We start from the raw sequence: 24,388 nt of genomic DNA, 5'->3' as shown, positions 1-24,388 counted from the left end.
GTAAAATAAAATCCATCACCGTTAAAAGTGCTGACAGCATATTTAATAATTTAATTTTAATTTTAAAAATGAAATAAAATTACATTCAAACCTAAATATTAAATTAATTTATTCAAAATTTAAATATTTTCGATAAATTAACCAAGTTTAAAAGTCATTTTGCACTGAATTAAATTAACAAAATAATTAAAAGACTAGTACTATTAAACTAGATTATATGTAAAAGTAACAAATTACTATACACTCACATTTAGTAAGACTTGTTTGGATGGGTAACTAAACTAAGTTAAAATATATATTTTTTATTTTCAATATATAGAGAAGAAAGAAGATGCATTATCTCTATAAACAAAATATTCCAATTTTCTACTTAAAAGAGTGAATTATAGGTTTTCAATCCCAATATCATTTGATTGATGTCCAATTATTCTTAATCAACCTAACGTAATCTTTAGAGAAATTTAAAAGTTATGTATATACAATGACAATTAGTTTTAAAAAATTTACTATCATAATCTAAATTTGGCTCCTAGCATAATATTTTTCTTTTCAAAAATCAAAATCAAGTGTTGACTGAACCAAAATAAATTGAAAATTCAAGTTAATTCTGAAAAAAATAAACACAAGTTTGATCCTAGTTTCGATTCGACAAAATGGGCAAAATGTTGTTCCTCCATATCTTTGTTCATGTGTGTGGGGGAGTATACACGTAACACTTAATGTACATCTCACTAAATTTTGATAGCTCAATCCTTCTTGGTATCACTTAATAATCTATAAAACTAAATAAGAAATATTGAAGATGTGTTGACTACTTAAACAACAGCATTAATCAAGGAGAATATGATAGAATAGAAAATGTGGACAAATGAAAACCTTAAGCCTCCAAAGGTACAGCAGTGTCAACCCTCACCCGATTTAGCCGAACAGTCCCAAGAATATACTCGGGCAATTCTTCTTCTTCTTTTGCCTGCAAACACAACAAAGCAGGTAATGTCTTTGTTTTCTTTGACCACCAGAATCCAATTGTCTGCCAATTGTCTTTCAATCGTGTGTATTCAGATTTATGAATTAACGCCTTGTTTGGAATAAAAAATTTCACAAGAATTTAATTTAATTATTTTCTATCAATTTGCTTATTTGAAATGGAAGATTTTATTTCTTTTTAACTTGCAAATTTTCATTTTTTTCTAAAGACATGATATCATGCAAAATTTTGCAAAAATTTATTTGAATTTCTTTTTTACAAAATCAATCATGCCAAACAGAAGGTAAAAGCTGTGGCACAACGATTACATAAAAACTTTCCAATTATAAGTGTACTTCTTAGCATTATTACTGAAAAATAGGTAAACTATAATGAAATATGCCTATTGTAGAGGACCTGCAGTGCCCATTATTCTTTTCAATTGGCCATAAAAGGTAAAGCTACACTCTACCAGGTAAAGAATAGAGGAAATATCAAAGATCATTAGACTATATTCTCACAAGAACTTGATCCTTTCAGCTGCAAGTTTAGATTTAACATCTAAGTGCGTAAGCTTATAATTCAAATACCACGATCACAAAAACTCATTTCGAGATTCCAAGTATTTGAAAAGCAACAAGCTGATGCAATGGAATTTTAACATGATGTTAATGTATGAACCCTAGAAATAATGAGCTATTCAACTCATCTCTACTAAGCCTTTATTAAATTCACAAAAACCTCAAATATTTTATTACTGTAGCAGCAGAAAAGCATCAGTGGTTACTTGTGTTTGTTTATGGAAAAGGTTTTCATGATGGGGAAAAGCTGCATGATGAGTCATGGTCCATAGCCATTCACAATACCAAGTGCATAAAGGTTCATATCACAAGGAAACTTTTAGAAATAAAAGCCACAACAGGACAAACCTCTATCAAAATTGCAAGATCAACAACTAAGCTTGTGACGTAACCAAGGACAAGGCCAATTACACTTCTTGCTACTGAGGATGACCCAATATCTACATCAATCTGCAGCATGGAGGTTTTAGCAATAATCTAGTAAATTAAAGGGGCACAAATGACAAGCATCACGACAAACAATATGTGTGCTAAGTGCTAATGCTCTTACCTCCTAGAAAAATAAATAAACCAACCTGAATTACAGCTAATAATCTGAATGGTGTAGGTAAAAATTGAGAGGGAGAGAGAGAGAGATTGCTGCAATGGTATATAACATTTTTCTCCTTTTTCTTTTTCATGTTTCTAGAAATACAAAGAATTTCCAAGTGCATTGTTAAACCGCATGCTAGACTAGTACTCATTAGTGAATATGCAATTCGATGTTATTAATAGAGGGGGCAAAAGCAAAGATGGAACATATCTATAGGAAACACAGTAAGAATAGGAACAAATTTCGTCCTATTTAACCACCACCACTTCCTCTTAGGTTCCCACCAATAAATATAAGGTAGATTCAAAACCAGGATACTAAATCCTGAAATACCAAAAGGATAATGCTTCGTTTACATAGAGAATATAAAAAGTTCAGGAGACTATTAGCAAGGCCGCTATAAAAGGGGGAAGGGAATAATGGAAATGAATTACCTCCAGAAAATTGTCTTGTCTGAGGTACTTGCAGGTTACAGCTTTCCCCAAAAGGCAAGCTTTTGTCCCAACAGCACGCTTGACCATCCAATATCCCTGCCGATATTGAAAAGAAATACGCTACATTACACCATCAAAGGCAAACCAGAGAAAAGCTACCCAAGTTCTCCACAATCTAATAATCTATCTGTAAGTGTTTGATACCTCAATGATACTTGGAATTAGTTTAAATCTTGAATCCCGAAACATGTCTGTCCCATCAACAAATTTACCCAACAAAGAACTTTTATTTACCGGCCTTTCTGCAGCATAGTAGAGTACCAAACTGTAGTTTGGCTTTGCTGGAATCTGAAACAGAAACATGACACAAACAGATGAAACTTCTAAGACAAATAATATCTTAAGATATCAGATTAATGATGTCTCTCAATCCATTCATCAACAACCTAATAAACTTCCCGCATCAGTGTCCTCTAAGATTAGCATTATCATACAGGACTAAAAGCTACTTTATTTAGGGTACTCAGGAATTTTTTTTGCTATTAATATATGTAGAATCAAATAAAATGAAAGCTGCAGTATGTTGTTGCTCTGGTATATTTTTTGTCCTTTAAACAGATATAAATTTGAATCTGATTCCCAAGTATCACAACAAAAAAATAAGGTTCTGAATAAAGATGAAAGAAAAGGGATTCATGAGACTGACGACTAACTTGGAAGTAAAGTTACAGAGAAGCACAAATAGAGGCCATGTCAAAGTTAATATTATCAGTAAAATACAGCAGGCCCCCTCAAGTTTTGAAACTTGGGATTTGCGTGATGCCATGACCTAACATTGAAAAGAGTTTTCATCCTTTCCTCAAAGAAATACCGGATTTAGTGAAAGATCACGTTATAATTCACCCAACAACCTCACAAAGTAAGTAGCACAAATTAATTCACTTTATTTCCAAGATGATGGCTTTAGTTGAAGGAAGATCAAAGAAATAAATGATGGCTTTAGCAATAAGTAGCACGACTGGCTTTAGTGGAAGATCACCTTATCATTCACCCAACAATCTTACAATGCAAGCAGCATGAATTAATTCACTTTATTATCAACAATGATATATTCCACTAATGCACAAATACAATTGAAATTCCACTTGATAACAATTATCATGTGAAACATTCCAAGCCTTTTTTCATCCATGATTTTATTAAGAAACTTCACAGCATCTCCCAAATGAGTTCATCTAATTTGGAAAATCAAATCTCTGTCCCGTAAATATTAAAACTACAAGTTCTGCTGTTAAATATTAAACAAAAATGAATCTCACATAAAACAAATGGACAATTCAGAAAGAGAATGCAACGCTTCCTCATAAGCATTTACAAAAGTACAAATGACAGAATTCAGGTTTTTAGTCACTTTTGCAATTTTGATTATGAACTCTTCTTATAAAATTATCAATGGGGTCCATGAACTTTAGAACTTGAAACAATTGTAACCCGTGCAGCTGTGTCCAATATATCTCACTAAGACATGTGCCTGGCTGAAATTACTCGCTAATGAGGTTTTGTAAATAACTCTTAATGCTAATTAGAATGAGAACAAGCTGATAGGGAATTAATGAATTTACTTAATTTCATTTGTGCAAGAAGGATAACTAGAATTAAAAAGCTTGTATTTTCCCTCAATTTTACAGCTAGATCTCATTCCAGTCATCTGAGAAAAATATTCAAGTCACGATGGTGCAACATATCAATTGGGCACATACTGTCAACAATTGCTACAAATTAAAGTTCTTGAATGCTACTGATAATTGGTCACAATGGAGAAAAAAAGCTTAGATTTTCAGATTTCTTTTGTCATTCACCTTTCATGAAAACATGTCAAATTGAGGGTGATTGAAATGTATTCACCTACATACCTGAAGATTAATGACAAGGATAAATGGAAGCTTCTTCCCGGCCTCTGTCTGAAATTCAGAATGTTCAGTCAATGGATCAATAACTACTCAAAGTATGCAAAACTGCAAGTATTTTGATCAAATAATACAAAATGTGCCGTTTTCAAAGCTAAAGGAGATATCATGTGAATCTACTTCATATACAATATATGTTTTGTTTTCCTATAGAAACCAAAAGACTCGTGTATAGCAATATAGTTGGGATTACAATAAAATGGAAACCAAACAGGATTGATTAATGAGAAGATATAGAGAGGTCCAATCATACCTAAAAACCAGTTTTTATATATATATATATACATATATATGAATATATAAGAAAAATGTATAAATAAAACAGAGGAGAGTAATAATGACAAGGGGGAGAATAAGTTATTCCATTTAAGATGAATCAAGAGAAAGAAAAAAAGAAGGTAAGTTCTCCAATCTATTTAAATAGTAGCAAGAGATGTTCCTTAAATGCGCCAAGAGCAAAAGTCTACCATAGGTTAATAATCTCATCCGAAAACAAAATATGGATAGGTTGAACTTAACCATACTTGTTTCCCACTATGATTTTACCTGTACTAGACATTTGGGATGTAATGCAACTCCATCCATGGACTTATCAACTTTGAACCAATCAACAGCTAAGAGCTTGAGAAGGGGATCCCCACCCATTACCTGAAAACAGGTTAATAATAAAATTCACATCAAGAAGAAAAATAGGGTTTTTTTTTTTTTTTTTTTTGGGGGGGGGGGGGGAGGTGCTTGTTAAAATGTCAAAAGTTACAAGGATAAGACCTAAAAATTCCCGTTTGTAAGTAAAAAAAACACTATCCACAATATAAGCTGAGTGTTGTTAAAAGTAAAAGAACACAACCAATTTGCGCAGCTACCAAGTTGAAACACTATCAACTGACTGTTGATATAAACTGAGTGTTTTTAAAACTCTATCCATTTGTATTTTAAATTCTGACATGTAGTCTATCCATTTAGAAAATAAAACAGACCTTAGAGCTATCCTTTAGATAAGTCTTTCCTCTAATCACAAATCCCATGCCACCAGGAGAAGTCCAACAATTTGAGTCCTTCTCATCCTTCCCTTTGGGTAAGGAGCCATGGAATTGGCTTAGATCAATATCAATTGGAGCTTCACGAGAATCCAATTCCTTATTTGCATCCAGAACTGCATCCACAATAATTTAGTACAGAAAATAGATGGTGGAAAAGGAAATCAGAATGTAATATTATTTAATCAAAAAGCCAGTAAAAATAAAACTGTAAATGCTTTTCCAACTGTTGCCACATTAAAAATTATCAATGGTAGCCATGAACTCTTGTCAATTGATATTATTATAGCAGCCGGAAATTTGTCTCTCTAGGACATTGGTTTTCCAATCAATCTCTCTATAGGCTATGCTATTCTTTACTTATCCTTGTGTACAAAAAGCGAAACTTAGAAATGACATCAATAATTCTAGTAGTTCACGGCCAAAATTTATGATGTTCAAACAAACTACCACAGTTATAATTTATAAACCAGTAATTTGGATGTTACAGGTCACTAGCCCTATTATTAAAGACCTATCCATACCTGAGCATTCTTTTTTCGCTAAATCACACTGACTTGCAAAGCATGTCAGCAAAGAAAAGGCAGAACATGCAGTCAAATGCATATGTATAATTTTACTCAAAAGTAGCTTCGCTTATACTTGTTATCTAACAAAAGTGGGTTATCCTAAAGTGCAAGAATTCCCACATCACAAGATTTAAAGAGGGTTAAATATAAGCAACCACCTCCACTTGCAAGGAGGCTGCTTCTTTGCTTAAACCCACAATACCATTAGAACACCAGAAAACCAAGGCACAACAAAACGGTATCCCAAGACCATCAAGCATACTAATATAGTAATATGCCATTACATAAATAATGATTGAATTACATCTACCAAGACGAGAAAAGACCTGAAGTTCGCCTCAAAGCTAAGCTTGTGATGGCCCATGAAACATTCTTCAATTTCACTTTCTTTTCCTGTTACATCATAGGAGAGATTCACTTGACAGTTCTACTTTATTTTCCATGAATAAATGAGATGAATTCAATCAGATACTACAAACAAGGTGTGTTGATTCAAACACTGGTATAAATATTAAAAATAAAGTGCATAAAGTATATAAAAATAAAGATAGCGCTCAAAGTATAAGAAAGTTTTACCAGTTAAAAAAATCATAACAAATTTTTTTAGTAAATATAAGCATTACAGAATTATAGTTTTGATTATTATATAACTTAAAAATATGAATTCATTTATTTAAAAAGAATAAAAATCATGTGGCATTAAAGTGTAAAATCCTTACATTAAAAATTTATAGATGAAAAAAATCATAAATATAAATCGCAAATAGTTAGACTAGATAGCATCATAGCATAATATTTAATAATAATAAAAATCACCTTCTTTAAATTAAAGTGACATGAAAAGTTAAAGATTAGTAAAACAATAAGACAAGTAAATAGCAACTTAATAGCACATGTAAGATAAAAATAAAAGCACATCTAAATTAATAAATCCAAAATTCATATAGAAGTTACTAACTTTGTATACTTGTACATATGGAAATAAGGTAAATTTTTTAATGACGTGAAAGAGAAAAGAGTAAACAAGAGAGAAGACAAAGTGAAAAAAAAAAAAAAAGAAACTTTATAGTGTACTTATAGGAAGAGAGCAAAAATTTAAATCCCATTTGATTTGGGATAGTGTAATAGAGATTTATAGATTAACTTGCATTCAACTTTCAAATAACTATGAAATGAATTTTAATTTGTAACTATAAAAGTTTAAATAATTAATTTTCAATTCAACTTTTGTACTTATTTAATGACAACCAAATAAATTAGTGCTTCAACTTGAAGAATAATAAAAAAAGTATAAGCTATTAAAGTTTAATAGAAAAGAGGGGCCAGTTAAGAAAAAGGTTAAAGTTCACTACATCTTTTTAACTCATTGTCCCTCTCCCTTCCGCTCCCATAAGCCTAAGATTTTCTACAAGTGTTTAGGGGGGGCCAGCATTCCCACTTGTCCCACCTCCCTTTGCGACTGTACTTTAGACTTTTATACAAGAAATTCACAAGGCACAAGAAAGGTTTACTGATCCAAAAGTAATTATTTTCAAATTCCAATAAAGCAAGAAAAGAATAAATAAAAAAGAACAACCTCACTCTTTGGTCGATCTTCATCATCACTCCCTTCTGATGATGATGAATCAGCAGAAATTGCATCATAGAACTCATCCTTTACTTCTGTATCCTCATTTTCACTACTATAGGTGGAATCATCAGAAACTTTTCTATGGACAACTACGGTGGCATATTTAGATTTCAGGGTTGGATTTGCTCCTACATATTCCTTCAGACCTGATTGCAGTAGACCAAGAACAACCAACTTCATAGGATTAATAAATGTCATGTGGAAGAAATAAAATATCTTGAAAATGTGTCCAAAAATCACATCCAGGATTTTCATATTAAAAATTCTTAGTTTCCCTAAGAGAATATGAGTTTAATATAAAAGCATGCTGTTCTTCTAGTTAATTGGTTACCTTCGCAAGCTATCTGTGAACAACTTATGACTAGATTCTTCTCTTCCATCCATTCTCAGAGTAGTAATTTCTAAAATTAGAAAAGAAGGCCTAAAATATAATTTATATTAAGGAATAATTTTGCAGAGGGGTCTAAGACAATTCTCATAGAAATGGCTTTTTGTTTCCAAGAGGAAAAATTATTTGCCAGACGTTTACAAACTTATAAAGGGCAAACAATTTTTCTATTGAAGAAACACATAGATAGATACACCTAAGTTGGCTGCATTAGCTATCAGTCATCAACATTGATGTTGTCAACCGCCATCATGATATACACCTACCTTGTCATGTAGTTTTCCATCTCGACTACAAAATGGTAAACACGAAGTAGTAGAGGTCTTTTCCATTGAAAGGAAACTAATTTTTACAAGAATACTCCAAGCGCAGGAAAATAATTTCCTAATAATTTAAACTATCATAACCAAATAACAGGAAGTAATTCATTCTCTCATAAAAGTCTTCCACAATTACTACTGCAACAGAGTGCTAGTTCAGTATAATATCAATAAGGTTAAAAGTGCTAATTTTATTGGAAAGTAAAGGGTGTTTGTGCGTGAGGCTTCCCAGATATTTTATCAGAAGATAACACTCCCAACACAAGCTCTAAATGAAAATGTAATTTTCTTTAACTCGACAACTATTTGTCAAGTGTAACATGAAACCAAGTAATACATAGCAAATGGCTGCAAAGATTAGTTTTTGTAGAACTTGTGGTCATGAGACCCACAAAGTTACGTGGCTGTGCTGTCCAAAATTCTGAAAAACTTGTATAAACTTCTGAAACAGATCGCCAGCTTCATTTGGATCAGACAATATACATTTGATGATCTCATAGGCAACCAATACTTAATGTTTCAGACTGTAGAAAAGCTTCATGTAATGCAAAAATAAACAAATAAGGATGAGAAATGCTTCAGTCAACCTGCCACTTGGGATAACAATGCATAAGGAAGACTCTTTTCAAACTTTGAGCAGTGATTTCTCTTCCATCTACACCATCCTGCATGATGTACCTCTAACGTTTGTGTCACAATACATCTCATGGTATTTGAACCCATGGGTGTGTTTAAATTCCTAATCTCCCAGGTAGAAGCTACAGGTCACAATTAAAGGGGGAAAAAGTCAGTCGGTAAAGGATCATGTGTTTAATGGAGAGCTTTCAACATTGATAAGATAATTGACCATAACAGGCAAAGAAAACATTCAAAACTGAAATTGAATAAACTAAAATCAAAGATGACCGATCAAAAGAAGATTCTTTATGCATGCTTATAAACATGCATCAAGGTTATTCAGTAAAAACACCAATGCTAGCAAAACAATTCCATTGTCTGCATCAAGATCTGAAATATAAACCCATAATCCCAAAACATTTATAGAAGAAAACTAGAGAGAAATAAGTGAAGACAAGCTTTTCAAGTACCATTTTAAACTTAGAGCTAGATTTAAACATTGGATTATATTTGCAGCCAAATATGTCATAGAGATCCCATTATTTGTCTAATTCTTTGATAATGGCATATCAATTGCAGCAGTAAGCATTAGAAAATAATGTATGCTTCTAATATTCAAGAAATTTTCCAGATGACAAAATGGATGTTCTTACGGTTAATTTTTGTACGCCGATATCCAGATCTAGGAGGCCGTTTTTTATGTACAGCTGGAAATTGCAAGATTGCTGCAGAAATAAATGAACACACATCAGCTAAACACATAGGTGGAAAATTATATCCTTGAAATAATCCACAGATAAGTATAAAAGAATATTAGAACCATTGGCCAAAAAATTTGATGAGATAACAGACACAAAGAAGATCAAATAATGACACCAAATCCAAGCAGAATTCTGAAATAGACACTACAGCTCATTCCAAAACTGAAGACTATGTTGCCCCTTTGAACTGTATGTGTTGTGGGTTCTCCTCTCCAGACAATGTTGTGACACCTGAGAGCAAAATAATCTATGCTTGGCAGACATTGGTGGCCCCTCTATGGACTGAACCACAGATTGTCCAAGTAGTCAAAGCGAACTTCAACCAAGCACCATTGCCAATGATCCAATTACTTAAGACCAGTACTAGCATAGCTGTCTTTCAGCAGCAGAAACTTTGGTTGAAAAAAGAAGATGTTGTGCTGACAGTGACACTGAGAAGAGAGAAGCTAATCTATGTAGCCTCAAAATGTTCACAGTATATTGCATTGAATGCAACTTGATGACAATATGTAACCAAATTAAGAAAAATATTGATGTTTGCTTACTATATGTTCCATCCTGGCTGCTAAACCATTGCCTAGAGAAGAGAAAATCTCTTTTCGATTGCCACCTGAGAAAGATATTGCCAAACAAGCGAAAAAAAAAACAGTAATAACATAAGAACAAGAGGACGTTAAAATCGATTTAACTCTAGTAGGAATCTGAAACTGATTTCTTGCGCTTTACCACAAATCTAAAACATGACAAAACAAGGAAAGTTTTCATCCATGTAAGAAAACAATGATGATAAAACCAAAGTAAAAACGACAACAATAATATGCAAAAGCTAGTAATGGCATTGGTAATTAAAGGACATACATATAGTGAATTAGTGATAGCATAATGATTATTTGAAGCACACTACATGTCCAAACAGGGTAGCACATTTGCCTGTCCAGTGTTTTATTGCATATAATGACGATATAATGAGCACAATTATCACGTGATATTGACTATGGACACAACATGAGGCCTCATCATTCTAGCAAGTAGGACTTTCCGGGTTTAACCAAAACCAAGGTGAAAATTTCCCCGTTTATCCTTTCATTTATTGATGAATCAGACATTTACATACAGATTCCAGACAAAAACGAAAACAATAAGGATCTTGGTACCACTAATTGAAGTGCTCCAATGAAATTTGATTGTATCCACATACTGACAGATTTCAAGAATGGAAGTTTCATATATTTGTAGGGAAGCAAAAAAGTTTCATAAACAGTTTGACCTTTTTTTTCACAAATATAAGAACCTCAATCATTTAGGCATTACACATCAACTCCCGTTCCAATTTCAAAACTATTCAACTAATTACATCTTCTCATTAAAAATACAGTTCTTAATCCAAAACCAGGTCCTAACCCCCAACTTGCTATTGATCATAGAAACCCCACAATGGTGCATACTGATACATGACTTGGATAATTTTACTAGGAGTTTGGCCACCAAAGTAGATGCAGAACCCAAGTAACATGCATATCTACTAGTTTAAATGTAGATAAACTTTGCAAACAAATACCAGCTAACACAGCAGAATTAAAAAAACAACTAGAAGTGAAAGGCAAACCATAAAAATGAAGAACTAGTCATTTCTACCTAAGAACATTACCTAGTAAGATATTTTGGATCATATGTCCCATACACAACATCAAAGTGTCCATCATAAGCATCTAACAGCTCCAAGTTACCTGTCAAAGTATCCCACCTGTAAAGATTTTTTTTCTTTTAACTTTTATTCAACAAGTCAGATGTAAAGAAATTAATATTAAAATCTGCAACATATAAAGGGGAAAATTTTTTAAAGGACACAAGTATAATTGAATATTAAAGAATTAACAAAGGAGGACTATTTAATATATCATACTGCAAATTGAATGCTTAATATTTCTAAAACCATGTGGAATTAAATTAATACCACTCCGCAATGTTTGCAGCCAATAATTTTTATAAGAGAAGAGTTATTAAAATAGAATGATCGTGACTTTCTCTCCTCTTTTGCTCCCTCCCCCCTCCTCCCCCTGCGCCAATCCTTCTCTTTCCCCTCATATTTTATTACAGCATCTCTTGCGATATAAGATCACTAAAAATTTATGTGAGAATTGCAGTTAAATTTGCAAATTGCAGTGATCATGAAGTACACTGATTTAACATGAACATGGATTTGCAAATTGCAGTGATCATGAACTAATACATATGTTCCTCAATACTCAAACTTAATTTTAGTCCCTATATTTTGACTCCATCAAACTGAAGCCTCTCTGTTAATTTTTACATAATTCAGAGAAAAAAAAAAGTAACACACCCAATAGGTTTTATACTTTTCCAAATTTCTTTTTGATGGAATCCACTTGTTGGCACATAAATTTATAATAATAACAATGACACATCAGTAAAAATTAAATGGTGCAGGAGATTTGTCCTAATTGTGCTGATGGTGACAACCACATGAAGAGCCCATTTGTCATGTAAAAACCACAGCTTAAAAGTTGAAAATGCATAATCACAATGTAAATTGCACTTTTCTATGTAATAAATGTAGAACTAACAAAAGAATCTATATTTTCATGAGCTAAAAAATCAGAGTGCATGCTCAATGCAGATGAGTAAAATCTAGTAAAGTTTAAATGGAATTACCATGTAAGAGAGCTCTAGAAGACTGATCAAGCAACTTACTCATATCTTTGATGTCGATCAATACTTAAAATGATTTCAAAAACAGTATCAGCACTGCTATCGATGACACCAACAGCCTTTACAAGAGCACCTTTATCATTCTACAAAGAGTACAAATTTATGAGTAGGAAGTGAGGCTCTTCATGGAATGTATACGAGTTCTGATTTCAGTTCAATTGAAAACAATAAAATACAAGCATCGCAGACAATCATGGATAGAAACAAATCAATCCACAAACATATAACATACATATGCAGACATATAAAACTTCATGCAAAGACAATATCCTCTTAGTCTTTATATTGCATCTTAACAAGCCATTACCCAACTCAATTTTGAATCATGTGCTTCCAGTTTTCAAGAGTCTGAGTGACTCAGTGCAATCACATTGACACAGTAATTCATCTTTTTTAATCAAACAGCATAAGGAAACATACAACAAAACCGACAATTAGAAAAAGTAACATGATTTGGTGCAAACGTACCCCCCCCCCCCCAATATATATGGTAAACTGATCATTAAAACACACACACACATATATATATGGAGCAAACAGGAACCTTATACACAGACAGTCTTTCCTATGAAATATTTTGAAAGCCACCTCTTTCACTAAATTTTAGAACTGTATTCAAATCCGATAAACTCGTGAATCACACAACTTCTGCAATTTTATAAATAAAAAGCTGCTAAACAAAGGAATTGGAATATCAGGATGCAGTGAAATTGCAATAGAGGTATCTCGTAGAATTTTAACATAAAATTTGTGTAACAAAGCAACAGTCTATTAGTCAAGTGATTATAGAAATAAAATTTTCCATGCAGCACTCCTTAAGTCCTAATTTACTGCTGAGATTGGGAAGCAGACCAATCTCTTCTACAAATAAGAAATTTCTCTCCTTTCCCTTTCTTTTTTCCCTCGCCTGGGCAGAGAAAAATCTTGACACATTTATAAAAATAGAGGGTCCATAAATCAACATTGCCTTTTTTTTTTTTTTGCTTTTTTAGGCTTCTTGTTCACATAATGCTCAGCTATTTATATAAAAAATAATTTGAATTAGTACTAAAAAATAAAGCCTTAGAGAAAATGCCTGCAGCCACCATGCTTTCAATGAATATATGGATACTGATGATGCATAACATGATTCCTTTGAACTTCTTAGATAAATCATTCAAAAAAGTTTATCAACAAACAAATAAAGTAAGATATTTCTTAATATGAAACACATAATGACAACTACCTTGGAATCAGACACATCCTCAAAGATTCGAACACCTGAAACCCAATGAAACAAATTATTTAAAAGGGAAATTTATCTCTTTCCCTTGAGATCTATTATTAATATGCATATCAAAAGGACCAGAGCAACTTGTCTTATCATGTTATTTGTGCCAGATAGCAACATGACAATAAACTATCTAGGAAATAGGTGATCATATTTTACCTATTGGGTGTTCCAGTAGGCACAATAACAGGGTAGATTACAGTTTATGCTATTTCTCAGTGCAACGAGGAGCTTAATCTCCTTTCCCTTTTAACTGGCCTACCATCTGTGTAGTTATCAGTTTGTTTGTCTTTGTGCACTTATGAGGTTGACTGAATGCCAAACTGACGCATCCTAATTTGGTTAATCATAGTGTATATTTCGCTTTTGCCGAGTTTCCGATCACAACACAAATTTTATGAGGTAAAATCACCCAATGAAATCTATTTAGTCATGGTAGAAGAATATACATGTCAATGAAAAAACACTATCCATAGTCAGTCATTTTATAATAATAATTTGATTATTTTACCTTTTGCATGATAATTTCACAGGTACAACCTGGACCTGCTTAAATAAAATAGTTGATGAAACCAGAGGTTTCTAGTTTCTACTATATTTCTCAATTAAAAAAAAAAAAAGATTTTGCATATAACTCTTATATATACACATTAACGATTTCTACACTGGGAAGCTATTATAAAAGGAAAAGAAAGTAAGTTCAGGGGATTAGCTAAACTAAATTGATTCCCATAATTATGGGATTCTAACAAATAGTTAAAAAGCATAGGCTAAAATTGGTATCCCCAAATTATAGGCCATGGCAAAGTTCTAGATCTTTTGGATGAAAAAAGCCAAAAACATCATTCTTCTTAAAAGAGAGTAAAGCTTTGTGGACATCATAAGAATGGCACATGAGAATTAGACATCCAAATTTGAACAAATATTTATCAAAATTAAGATCAGGTACAATATAAACTTAGCTATATTAAAGTTTAATCCCAAAATAATTGGGGCCAGTTACATGGATCAATTCCCTCCATTTCATCACCTAATTTAGGGCTATATCTTCAGAAGCAACAAGTTAAACCACTTTATTTAAATAAAGAATAAGTGAGAAATGGTGAAAGGAATAGCACTGAATAGCACAATTATGGACGCCAATGAGAAATGAATATTGAAAGGCCATAGTTAGATATTAATCAACTGATAAACAAGTACCATTTATCATGTGAACACATTTCCATTCGTGTGCTTCAACTGCATCTCCAATCTCCCCCTCATAATAGCTATCCGACTTGATAGGAGTATTCAAATTTGACGCTTTACGCAATAGCATCTCTGGACCTATAAAAGATAAAAGAAAACTAGATAATTAGCTACGTAAATACTTAAATTAGTTGAGGAAGTACTTCAAATCAAAAAATTGAACATTAAAGAGATAAAATATTACAAGTCAATAATATATTCTTTACCTTAAGAATTTTCTGCTAAAGAAAAAACTATTTATACATCCATAATCTAAATTCACATAGAAGTACCATGGAGGGAAAACTCATGAAAGGACAAAAACGCACACTAAAATATATATTCTGAACAACAAGAACACATTTTTATACTATTGAACTGACTTACAAAATTTATTCACTTGACAAATTGACAAGTCAACAGTTTAAAGGAAAGAAATGATCATTAATAAAAGAAAAGATAAGATCATACAGCCCTAGCTATGCCTTATAAGATAGGAGGTTGAGCCTACTATTAATAACAGAGTTAAGAACAACAAAGTATGCAATTGACTTAGCCTTCGGTTTAGAGGGTTTAACAATAAACTCATCAAGGGATTATTTGTTGGATTCAATCTTTCTGTTAGTTTTACTTTTGTTTTTTTTTTAAAGTGACTATTCTAAATAAATGATAACTAAACATAAAAGAGAACACTTGATTAACCATTCCATCCACTTTTTCATTGCCCATTTGGAAAATAAATCTACTTATAGATACATATGTACTCTCTCTTGATTGTCCCTATTATATTGATTTTGATACTACAAAGAAAAATTATTAAACTACAAAAATGATATTATAAGTTTAAAAATATTTATCTTATTATTATAACATACAATTACTCAGTGTTAAAAAAATCATTAAATGTCACCCAAACTGCACATGCTAAAATGATAAGTACATTAAAGTGGCTTTGTGTTAAAAAAATTTTAGGCATGGTCCTTAATATTCATAAAACCTTTAAAATACCCCTAATAAATTATGATATTCTAATTAGTGGATAGAAAACACACTTAAGTATTGATAGGGACCAAAGTTTTCATTTAGCATTTCAAATTCATGGTTTTGAAATTTCCAATTGTATATTCTATAGTATTTAGTTTGATAAGTATCCAAACTTCTTATAAAAAAATAACAATATAAAATAAATTTGGTAAAATTTCTCATACAAACACCAAAAGGATAAAACGTAAGCATACCACCCCACCTTGGCCTATTCTGATAAGCTTTTTTAATCCATATGCATACCGCCTTATTCTGGGCCGATGTCCTTCCAGATTGATCCTTTTCAAGATGTTATAAGGAGACAGAAAACAATTATGAGTACATTAGAATTTCACGTCAAGTCGCACATAAAAAACATTTGGTGAGAAGAATCCACATATTAGGCACATACTCGGTCTCTGTGTTCAGCTTGCTTCTAGTACTACCACCTCTTAAGAGCTCATACTCAGCCTGGCAAAAGAAGAATGTCATGAGCTAAACATGAGAAACACTTGGTGAATCAAACACTATTTTCCATTGTTGAATCCCACATCGATTGTGGAAAGGGGTAATGTGTCCTTATATGAGCCATAGGCACTCCTCCCCCTTGAGCTAGCTTTTGGAGTGAGTTAGGCCTGACCCAAATTTAACATGGTATCAGAGCCTCCCATCCGATGTTGAGCCTCTTATAAATATATCATGCACCAGTAAAATTCTGGACATAAGGGGTGTATTGAATCCCACATCGGTTGTGGAAATGGTAATGTGTCCCTTATATGGGCCATAGGCACTCCTCCTCTTTGAGCTAGCTTTTGGGGGTGAGTTAGACCTGATCCAAATTTAACATGGTATCAGAGCCTCCCCATCCGATGTTGGGCCTCCCATAAATATGTCACGCACCAGTAAAATTTTGAGCGTGAGGGGGTGTGTTGAATCTCACATCGGTTGTGGAAAGGGGTAATGTGCCCCCTTATATGAGCCATAGGCACTCCTCCCCTTGAGTTAGCTTTTGGGGTGAGTTAGGTCTCCCCCAAATTTAACATCCATCAAGTGCTACACTTCCGCAAAACATATGAAGTTCAAAATTTTCAATACAAAGGCAAGCCAAATCACATAGGATTGTGGAAATAATACGATACAAATACATCAGACAATGCACTTCTATACGAATTCAACATGAGAAAATTGTATTCACAAAGTTCAAGTGGATTCTTCTCACGTGTTGCTTTGCGTTATCAAATGCCTCCATCCACTTTCGAGCTTCTCCTGCCGAAGCACAAGCAATCTTGAAAAAGAAACAAGGAATTAGTTATAACTTGTTTTTATAAAGAATCTATATATAGAAAAAAGAATAAATTAATAATTAGATGAGGTAGTTTAGCTATTGTAAATTAGAAAAAAAAAAACAAAAAAGCATGAACATATAAATGGAAGGAAAAATATAAAAATTGTTCAATGTGTGTAAGAAAAAAATTTTGGTGTGTGTAACAGGGTATAAAGATGCAAAAAAGGGGCAAGAAGATAGCAAAAAGATAGTGCAAAAATATATCCCACATAATCAAGGTAACCAATTGGAAAAAAAATACAAATGTTATCCCTATAACTATGCTAATTGATTTAGGTATCTACTAATTGATTTCCTAATTTATAATATTCCCTCTCAAGCTGCGAGTATAAATGTTAATTATACCTAACTTATTACAAATATAGTCAACTCGATCTCCATTTAGAGCCTTTAGATATGTCCTAACTACTCTCTACTGTTATGCATCTAGTCAAGATGACCTTCTATTGGATCCTTGGATAGCAATTAGCAATCAATCTTAATATGTTTGGTTTATTCATGAAACACCAACTCATTAGTTATTGATGCATCCACATTACCTCATATAAAAATTATGGCATTATGTTGTAGCTTCACATTTTGATTTAGCACTAGATCAAGAAACTATTCTATTTCATACTTTTTCATAAGACCAAATTTTCTCCCAAAAAAGATTAAAATATCTTTTAGTAGATCTCTTGTCAATTTTTGGTCCCATTTAATCTCCATCTTAAAAGAAATTCAATATTAGAGAGGCCATGATTTCAATACAATATTCTACATCCTAGAGCTACCTTCAAATAATACAAAACCTATTCCAAAATTGCCGAATGCATAACCGTAGAAGAGGGCATGAACTGACTTGGCATACTAATAAAGTATGCCATATTAGGACGAGTCACTATATGATAGTTCAACTTGCTAACTAAGCTTGGCTGCATTTTGGGTTCTGAAAGAACTCCCATCCCATGCAGCAAGATGTAGATTAGCTATGAGTGGTGAATCGTGCATTACAAAGCACAATACCTACTTTTCTTATTTTTGCCAAGAATGTACTTTCTTTGAGATAAAAAGATAACTTGCTTACACTTTGTAACTTCAATGTAACAAGTACTTCAACAAACCCTATCCAAGTCATTTGTTTGAAATGGACTTTGAAGAAAGTATTTGAGAAAAGAGATGCATTTAATGTTACTTCCAGTAATGACAATGTTATCAATATATACTATTGTGTTGTGAGATTAGACCAACCTCCAAATGCTCATGTAAAAAGAGTGATTACACTTGCCCTTATGTACACTACACCCCTAAACGATCTCACTAAATCACTCGAGTCTAAGCATAAGGACTCGGTTTCAAAGCATTTAAGGATTTACAAAGTCTGCACATCTTATCTACACCCCCTAAGCATCAAAAATAGGTGGACATTGTATATACACCTCCTAGAAATCTCTATGAAGATTGTGAGATGAACAAAGAGGAATATATAGTAGATTAATCACTCCATGTTATGAGAATATCTTTAGTGAGAAGGCGAGTTTACAACAAGCCATAGGACCATCTAGATTAACCTCCATTACAAATACCTATACAAGTCACCAAAATCCAAGTACCATTAGAATCCAAAGCATAGTTTTAAATAACGAACGTTACGTAACGTAACGACCCTTATTTACAAGTTTTGGAGAAGGTCGTGGCTACTAAGGTCATTATTTAACGGCAATAAAATTTTGTTGAGTAACAGTCATTACTTCCTTTTCTCTGCAGGAATTTGCAGAAAATGTTGTCTTCTTGCTAGGGATAGCCTTCTTCATGTGATGTTTGAATAATTGAAGGCTCAAAAACCCTCTTTTCTGCCTTATCACTTCATTTTCCCAAGCCAAATTTCTAAAACTAAAAAAATAGATTTCTCTCAATTCTCAAGCTCTCTTCACAAATTTTTCCTAAATTTCTTTAAGCTTGACTACTAAGGATTGCATATTCCTGTATTCACTTCTTCAAGAATCAAGAACTCTATATTTTAGAGTGGTGTCAAAAGCTATTATGCAAAACAGTTAGGTTTTATTATTTTTTTCAAAAAATGTTAGATATTTTTTAATCATTGTTGTAGTTAATGCAAAAATAAAAATAATTAAAAGTTAGAATGTTAGACAACTTTGATTACAAAACTTAAAACTTAAGTTTTTATTATTTTTCAATAATTTTTAGATTTTTTTTTAATCCTTTAGTTTTTACTTTGAAGTGAAATGTATGAATAAAAATAATTAAAAGTTAAAATATTAGATAACTTGTTAAATGCTTTGTTTCCTGCTGTTCTTGATCTCTTCCTAGTATACATATTACCAATATTTTTTTATCAGCCAAAGTCCAGATTTTTAAGGTTTAGCTACTGTAGTTAATTAATATTTCTCTCATGCTGGCTACCACCAAAGGCACTACATGATTTGATAATAAAAGTGGGCACATAGTTAAAATTTTCAATCGCACCAGCATTATGTCACCAAGCAAAACAAGTATGATTTGTACCATGAATGAACAAACCAACAATGTTTATTAGTTCACTTGAATAATGATATCCACTGCACGAAAACATCTCGACCTATAAAGAGTGCTGATATTTCTTAGATCACAAAGTAAAAATTTTGCAACTAATTGCAATGAGATGCAACTTACTTCTCCCTTTTTCGTCTCATCCAATCGATTGTAAAACCGAATAACATAAACTTCCTGCAAAATTCAAAGGGGAAAAACAAAGAATGAAGCTTATAAACATCATGAGAGAAAATTATGAGAAGCTACTTGAGAACAGGATCAGTTTAAGGAGCAAATAGAAAGACTCATTGCACAGGGAGAAAACATCAAATCTAACATCTGAAAGTACAAGAACCCAAAATAATTGAAATAAATTTAAAAAAAAAATACATAAATGCATAATATATTAAAAGGCTCACCCCATTATTGACCTTTCGACGTCCTAGCTCCTCCAACATAAATGTAGGCCCAACTACACCCCTCCTAATAGGTTTCTGGAGAACAAAAGTTTAGCATTACACGTAAATAAAAATAATATTAAATACTTAGAATGATGGTGGAACTCCCAAAATAAACAAAACGTTGGCTTTTAAAACTTGGGTCCAAGTTCAACAACGTTTGACATTGAAAAGGTGTTCATCTTGCACTTGCACCAGAACAAACTGAGGAAATCCCAAATCACACTACCTCAAAAAAAAAAAATCATTTTTGATTTGTTGGCGTTGACTAAACAAAGAGGGAAAAAAGAATCATACACGTTACATTCAAATTGCACAAAGCCACATTTTAAAGCTTCTAGCCTATAAGCTATGTAATTCAACACCTGCCTCAAACTTCAGACAGATTAGACAGTTAAACTCCAGATAGATTGGACAGTTCTTCAAAAGCTCCATTTTGCAAACCATAAAATAGTTATAGCAGCACTCTAACTTCATAATGCACAAAGGACTTCTACGAAATAATCATTAACTATGTTCTTGTTCAATATTGTAATATTAAAAAGGAGAAGAAGAAGAAGAAGAAAAATCATACAATGATGAAATATAATAGACTTGTAAACTCCTTTATTCTAGAATAGCTATGGTGAATAAACAGATAGAACATTAATCAATAACTTAACTTCAAGACAAACTCCTTCTGTACTAAATAATATTCCAGTAACTGGAATTAACATAAAGAGTCAAATTCATACAGATCTGGTATGCATGGTATACTTCATTTATAATTGAAAAACTGAACCAAATTGCCAAATTGACCAAATTCAATTTTTTTAGTAGAGGTTAATTCAGGTTTTGATTAATATTTTTATATTTTGATTATTGGTTCAATTATATTTGAAATGGTTATGGACATAGTCAAGTTTATTTAATTAATAATAAAAAATTATAGAATATTTATAATTATCATTTTTAATGATTAAGATTTACTATTTTTAATAATATATAATTATTTTAATGATAATTAAGATTTACTATTTTATAATAATGTCATTATTTTTATTAAAAATTTATAAATTAACATCAAATAATATACAAATTATGTTTTTTAGTTACCAAGATCGTCTTTCGCTTATGGTCTGAAGCTACTGGAAATTTAGTTGCAACGTAGTATTTTAGAAGAGCCAAAAAAATTAGGTTAGTAACATTAGTTGGAAATTTGCTTCGTAGGATTAGCTGAATGCAAACCCCCTACAATCTGGTATTTTCTGAATTGATTTCAATAGCTACTGGAAATTTAGTTGCAACGTAGTATTTTAGAAGAGCCAAAAAAATTAGGTTAGTAACATTAGTTGGAAATTTGCTTCGTAGGATTAGCTGAATGCAAACCCCCTACAATCTGGTATTTTCTGAATTGATTTCAATTAATAGCTTTACTCATAAAAAGGAAATAAAATATCAGCATTCTACCCATAACATTTACTTCTTTCATTCCCTTATACTGCTCTCTTCTTGCTGCCACCTCATTTACATTCTCATCTCTCTGAATCTTTTCAGTCCCATAAGACAAGCATAACAGCTTTTCTACCTTTCTACTCTTTATAGAAAGCTTTTCCTTTAGTTGACTAGCACTTACAAGAGACAGCACGCTACAAGGAGACATCGGTTCCTCTTAAAATAAAGGATAAGAAAAAAGAAATTGAAAGAAAGGACAAAAGTGCGCGAAGGGCAGGGCTTAAAGCAACATTACCCAAAGATTGAAGCAACTCAAATATGAAATCCCGTTATGGATGGAAGAAAGTAGATGCCATGTTAGACTTAGGCCACAAGAAATTCTCAGAAGAGATGACAACTTCTCAGCAAATAAATTACTTGCATAATCATATTTCAATATACTATTGCAACTCTCTTTTTATTTAGTATAAACTTTTTATTCTTCTCATCTATAGCTATTGGTAGATAGGATAGGACCTTAATTGGGCCAACAAAAAGACCTCCTTCACTAAGACAAAACCTCATCAATCTCTGAAAGATATTAGACAGCTCATCCATCCATCACCAATGCAAGGAAAATTGAAATCAAGAAAATGTAAACCCTGATTTGCACTTCATAAGATATCTTGCAAAACATTCCTAACCACAGATGTGCAGCAGCACCTTTCAAGCTATCATGCTTCAGCTGGATGCAGTCAATTATCCTACACCCTTCAAATTTTCTGGGAAAAATACAGTTCTCAACATCCATTACAACTATTGGCACAATACAAGTTTCCATGTACTCAAAATATCCCAAACAGATTGCTTAACCTGGTAACATGGTTATCAAAGCTCTCAAGATTACAAGAATCTCACAGCAAAGATCTTCCAGCTTTCTTGAAGTTACCACCCACTTGCATCTAACACATGCAGAGTTTTCTACAGCCAGATTTTTCATTTTTTTTATCATAGTCAGGTAGTTCTGCCCAATGAGAAAATCCGCAGAAATTCTTATGCAGAACATCCATATATTCCTATGATAATATATGCTACAACTCACCCATTTCCAAAATAAAAGGGGGAAAAAAAAAGAAAAGAAAAAAATACCAAATAATTCAACAACATAAATTGGACTTTATTTTTCTTCTTTTTTCTTCTTTATTTGAATTGGCCTTCAAATAATCGTAGTAACGATTGAAGCTAGAACTACAGCTCCAAGATACTAATAAATTAATTAATTCAAATGTCTCAAAAGCAATTTAAAAATTAAAAAAGGTGCTTTTGACTCCACATAGAAAAAAAAATCCCACATACTTCTAGAGAATTCTGCGCATTGATACAATCAACGCAATAAAGAAAATAAAGCAATAAAGATGGAAAAAGTGCTTACAATGCCAGGTTTATCATGAGGATCACGCTTGTACATCTCAACATATTTGCCTTTTATAATCAGAAACCTGAGGTGACAATACTCACGCCCAATAGAATTGGTACCTAAATGATAAACCCAACCAAAATACTCCAAAATCCCTCTCTCCGAGTCCTCTAGACCAGCGCGACCAACACCGCCACCACTGCCAAAGCTAGAATCGTTCCCATCCCTCTCCGATCTATCGCCTCCTGAAACCTTCCGGACGTGGACCTCCGTGGTGGTGGTTGTAGCGTCTATAGATTTTTCCATCTTTAATCAAACAGGAATTGCGGTTTCCTTAGGAATCAAATCAAATCCAAAAGGATAGAAAGAGAGAGAGAGAGAGAGAGAGAGAGAGAGAGAGAGACAGGGAAGGACGGCGATATGAGAGTTTGGTTTGGTGCTGCCTTCAGTGTAATATTTTGATCCGCCAAATGTCAACAGAGGTCTAAGGCTCAAAATTTTCCAGCCAACTGCCAACAGAGGTACTGTAAGGCAAAGTCGTTTTTGTGGATCCAATTTTGGAATGGAGCTTCGGCCAAAAAATAAATAAATAAATAAATTTTGAGTGTTGCCATTATCAAAAATTTCAGTCAAAATTAATGAAAATAGTGAAGAATTTTATTTTATTTATGAAAATTCAAGATTGTTTTATTAGGCATTCTCAAAAGGGAAAAAAATTAGAAAGGATTACTATTTAATTTTTTATTTAAGTAAAATTTATTAATTAATTTATTAATTTTAAAAAATATATCAAATATTAAAAAAATTTACTAATTAATTTTTTATTAATTTTAACTATTAAATATTAAAAAATTTAAAATATTATTAAACTAATTAATTTAATTTTTATAAAATTAAAAAATTAACTAATAAATTTTATCTATATTAAAAATATTAAATAATAAATTTTATTTATATTATAAATATTAAATAATAAAACATTTAATATCTAAAATTAATAAAAATTAATTAATAGATTTTTAATATTTTAAAAATATTTTAATAAATTTTTAAATCAACAAACTAATTAATAAATTTCACTCAATTTAAAAAATTAAATAATTTTTTTTAATCATAGTACCTTTCTTTTT

General features: G+C 32.1%; 1 protein-coding gene across 3 annotated transcripts; it reads right to left on the bottom strand.

Moving 5' to 3' along the window:
* Positions 1-608: 608 nt before the first annotated feature.
* LOC110631350 (protein ENHANCED DISEASE RESISTANCE 2-like) lies at positions 609-23,847 on the bottom strand. Of its 3 annotated transcripts, XM_021779146.2 has the most exons (22): positions 23,274-23,847; positions 20,390-20,464; positions 20,112-20,165; positions 17,334-17,399; positions 16,527-16,585; positions 16,338-16,414; positions 15,065-15,190; positions 13,820-13,854; positions 12,577-12,677; positions 11,513-11,608; positions 10,410-10,474; positions 9,757-9,828; positions 9,073-9,243; positions 7,724-7,923; positions 6,474-6,540; positions 5,519-5,694; positions 5,088-5,189; positions 4,488-4,535; positions 2,779-2,922; positions 2,575-2,670; positions 1,897-1,998; positions 609-970 (listed from the first exon to the last, which is right to left on the bottom strand). In XM_021779146.2, the coding sequence occupies exons 1-22, from the start codon at positions 23,562-23,564 to the stop codon at positions 878-880; spliced, it is 2,316 nt and encodes a 771-aa protein (XP_021634838.1). In that variant the 5' UTR covers positions 23,565-23,847; the 3' UTR covers positions 609-877. The 3 variants fall into 3 exon arrangements, with proteins under 3 accessions (XP_021634838.1, XP_021634839.1, XP_021634840.1); XM_021779147.2 differs by lacking the exon at positions 20,390-20,464; XM_021779148.2 differs by lacking the exons at positions 20,112-20,165; positions 20,390-20,464.
* Between the last annotated feature and the right edge of the window lie 541 nt (positions 23,848-24,388).

Source organism: Manihot esculenta, chromosome 14 (genome assembly GCF_001659605.2).
Source record: "Manihot esculenta cultivar AM560-2 chromosome 14, M.esculenta_v8, whole genome shotgun sequence".
NCBI lineage: Eukaryota > Viridiplantae > Streptophyta > Magnoliopsida > Malpighiales > Euphorbiaceae > Manihot > Manihot esculenta.
The sequence above is the reverse complement of the archived record's forward strand: the minus strand, read 5'-3'. Positions and strand labels throughout refer to the sequence as shown.

Coding starts and splice junctions, on each gene's coding strand:
- LOC110631350 (XM_021779146.2), bottom strand. CDS start 23,564: ATGGAAAAATCTATAGACGCTACAACCACCACCACGGAGGTCCACGTC. Junction 15,191..16,337: donor GCTTATCAGAATAGGCCAAG/GTGGGGTGGTAT, acceptor TATCTTTTATAG/GTCCAGAGATGCTATTGCGT. Junction 5,190..5,518: donor ATCTAAAGGATAGCTCTAAG/GTCTGTTTTATT, acceptor ACCTGTTTTCAG/GTAATGGGTGGGGATCCCCT.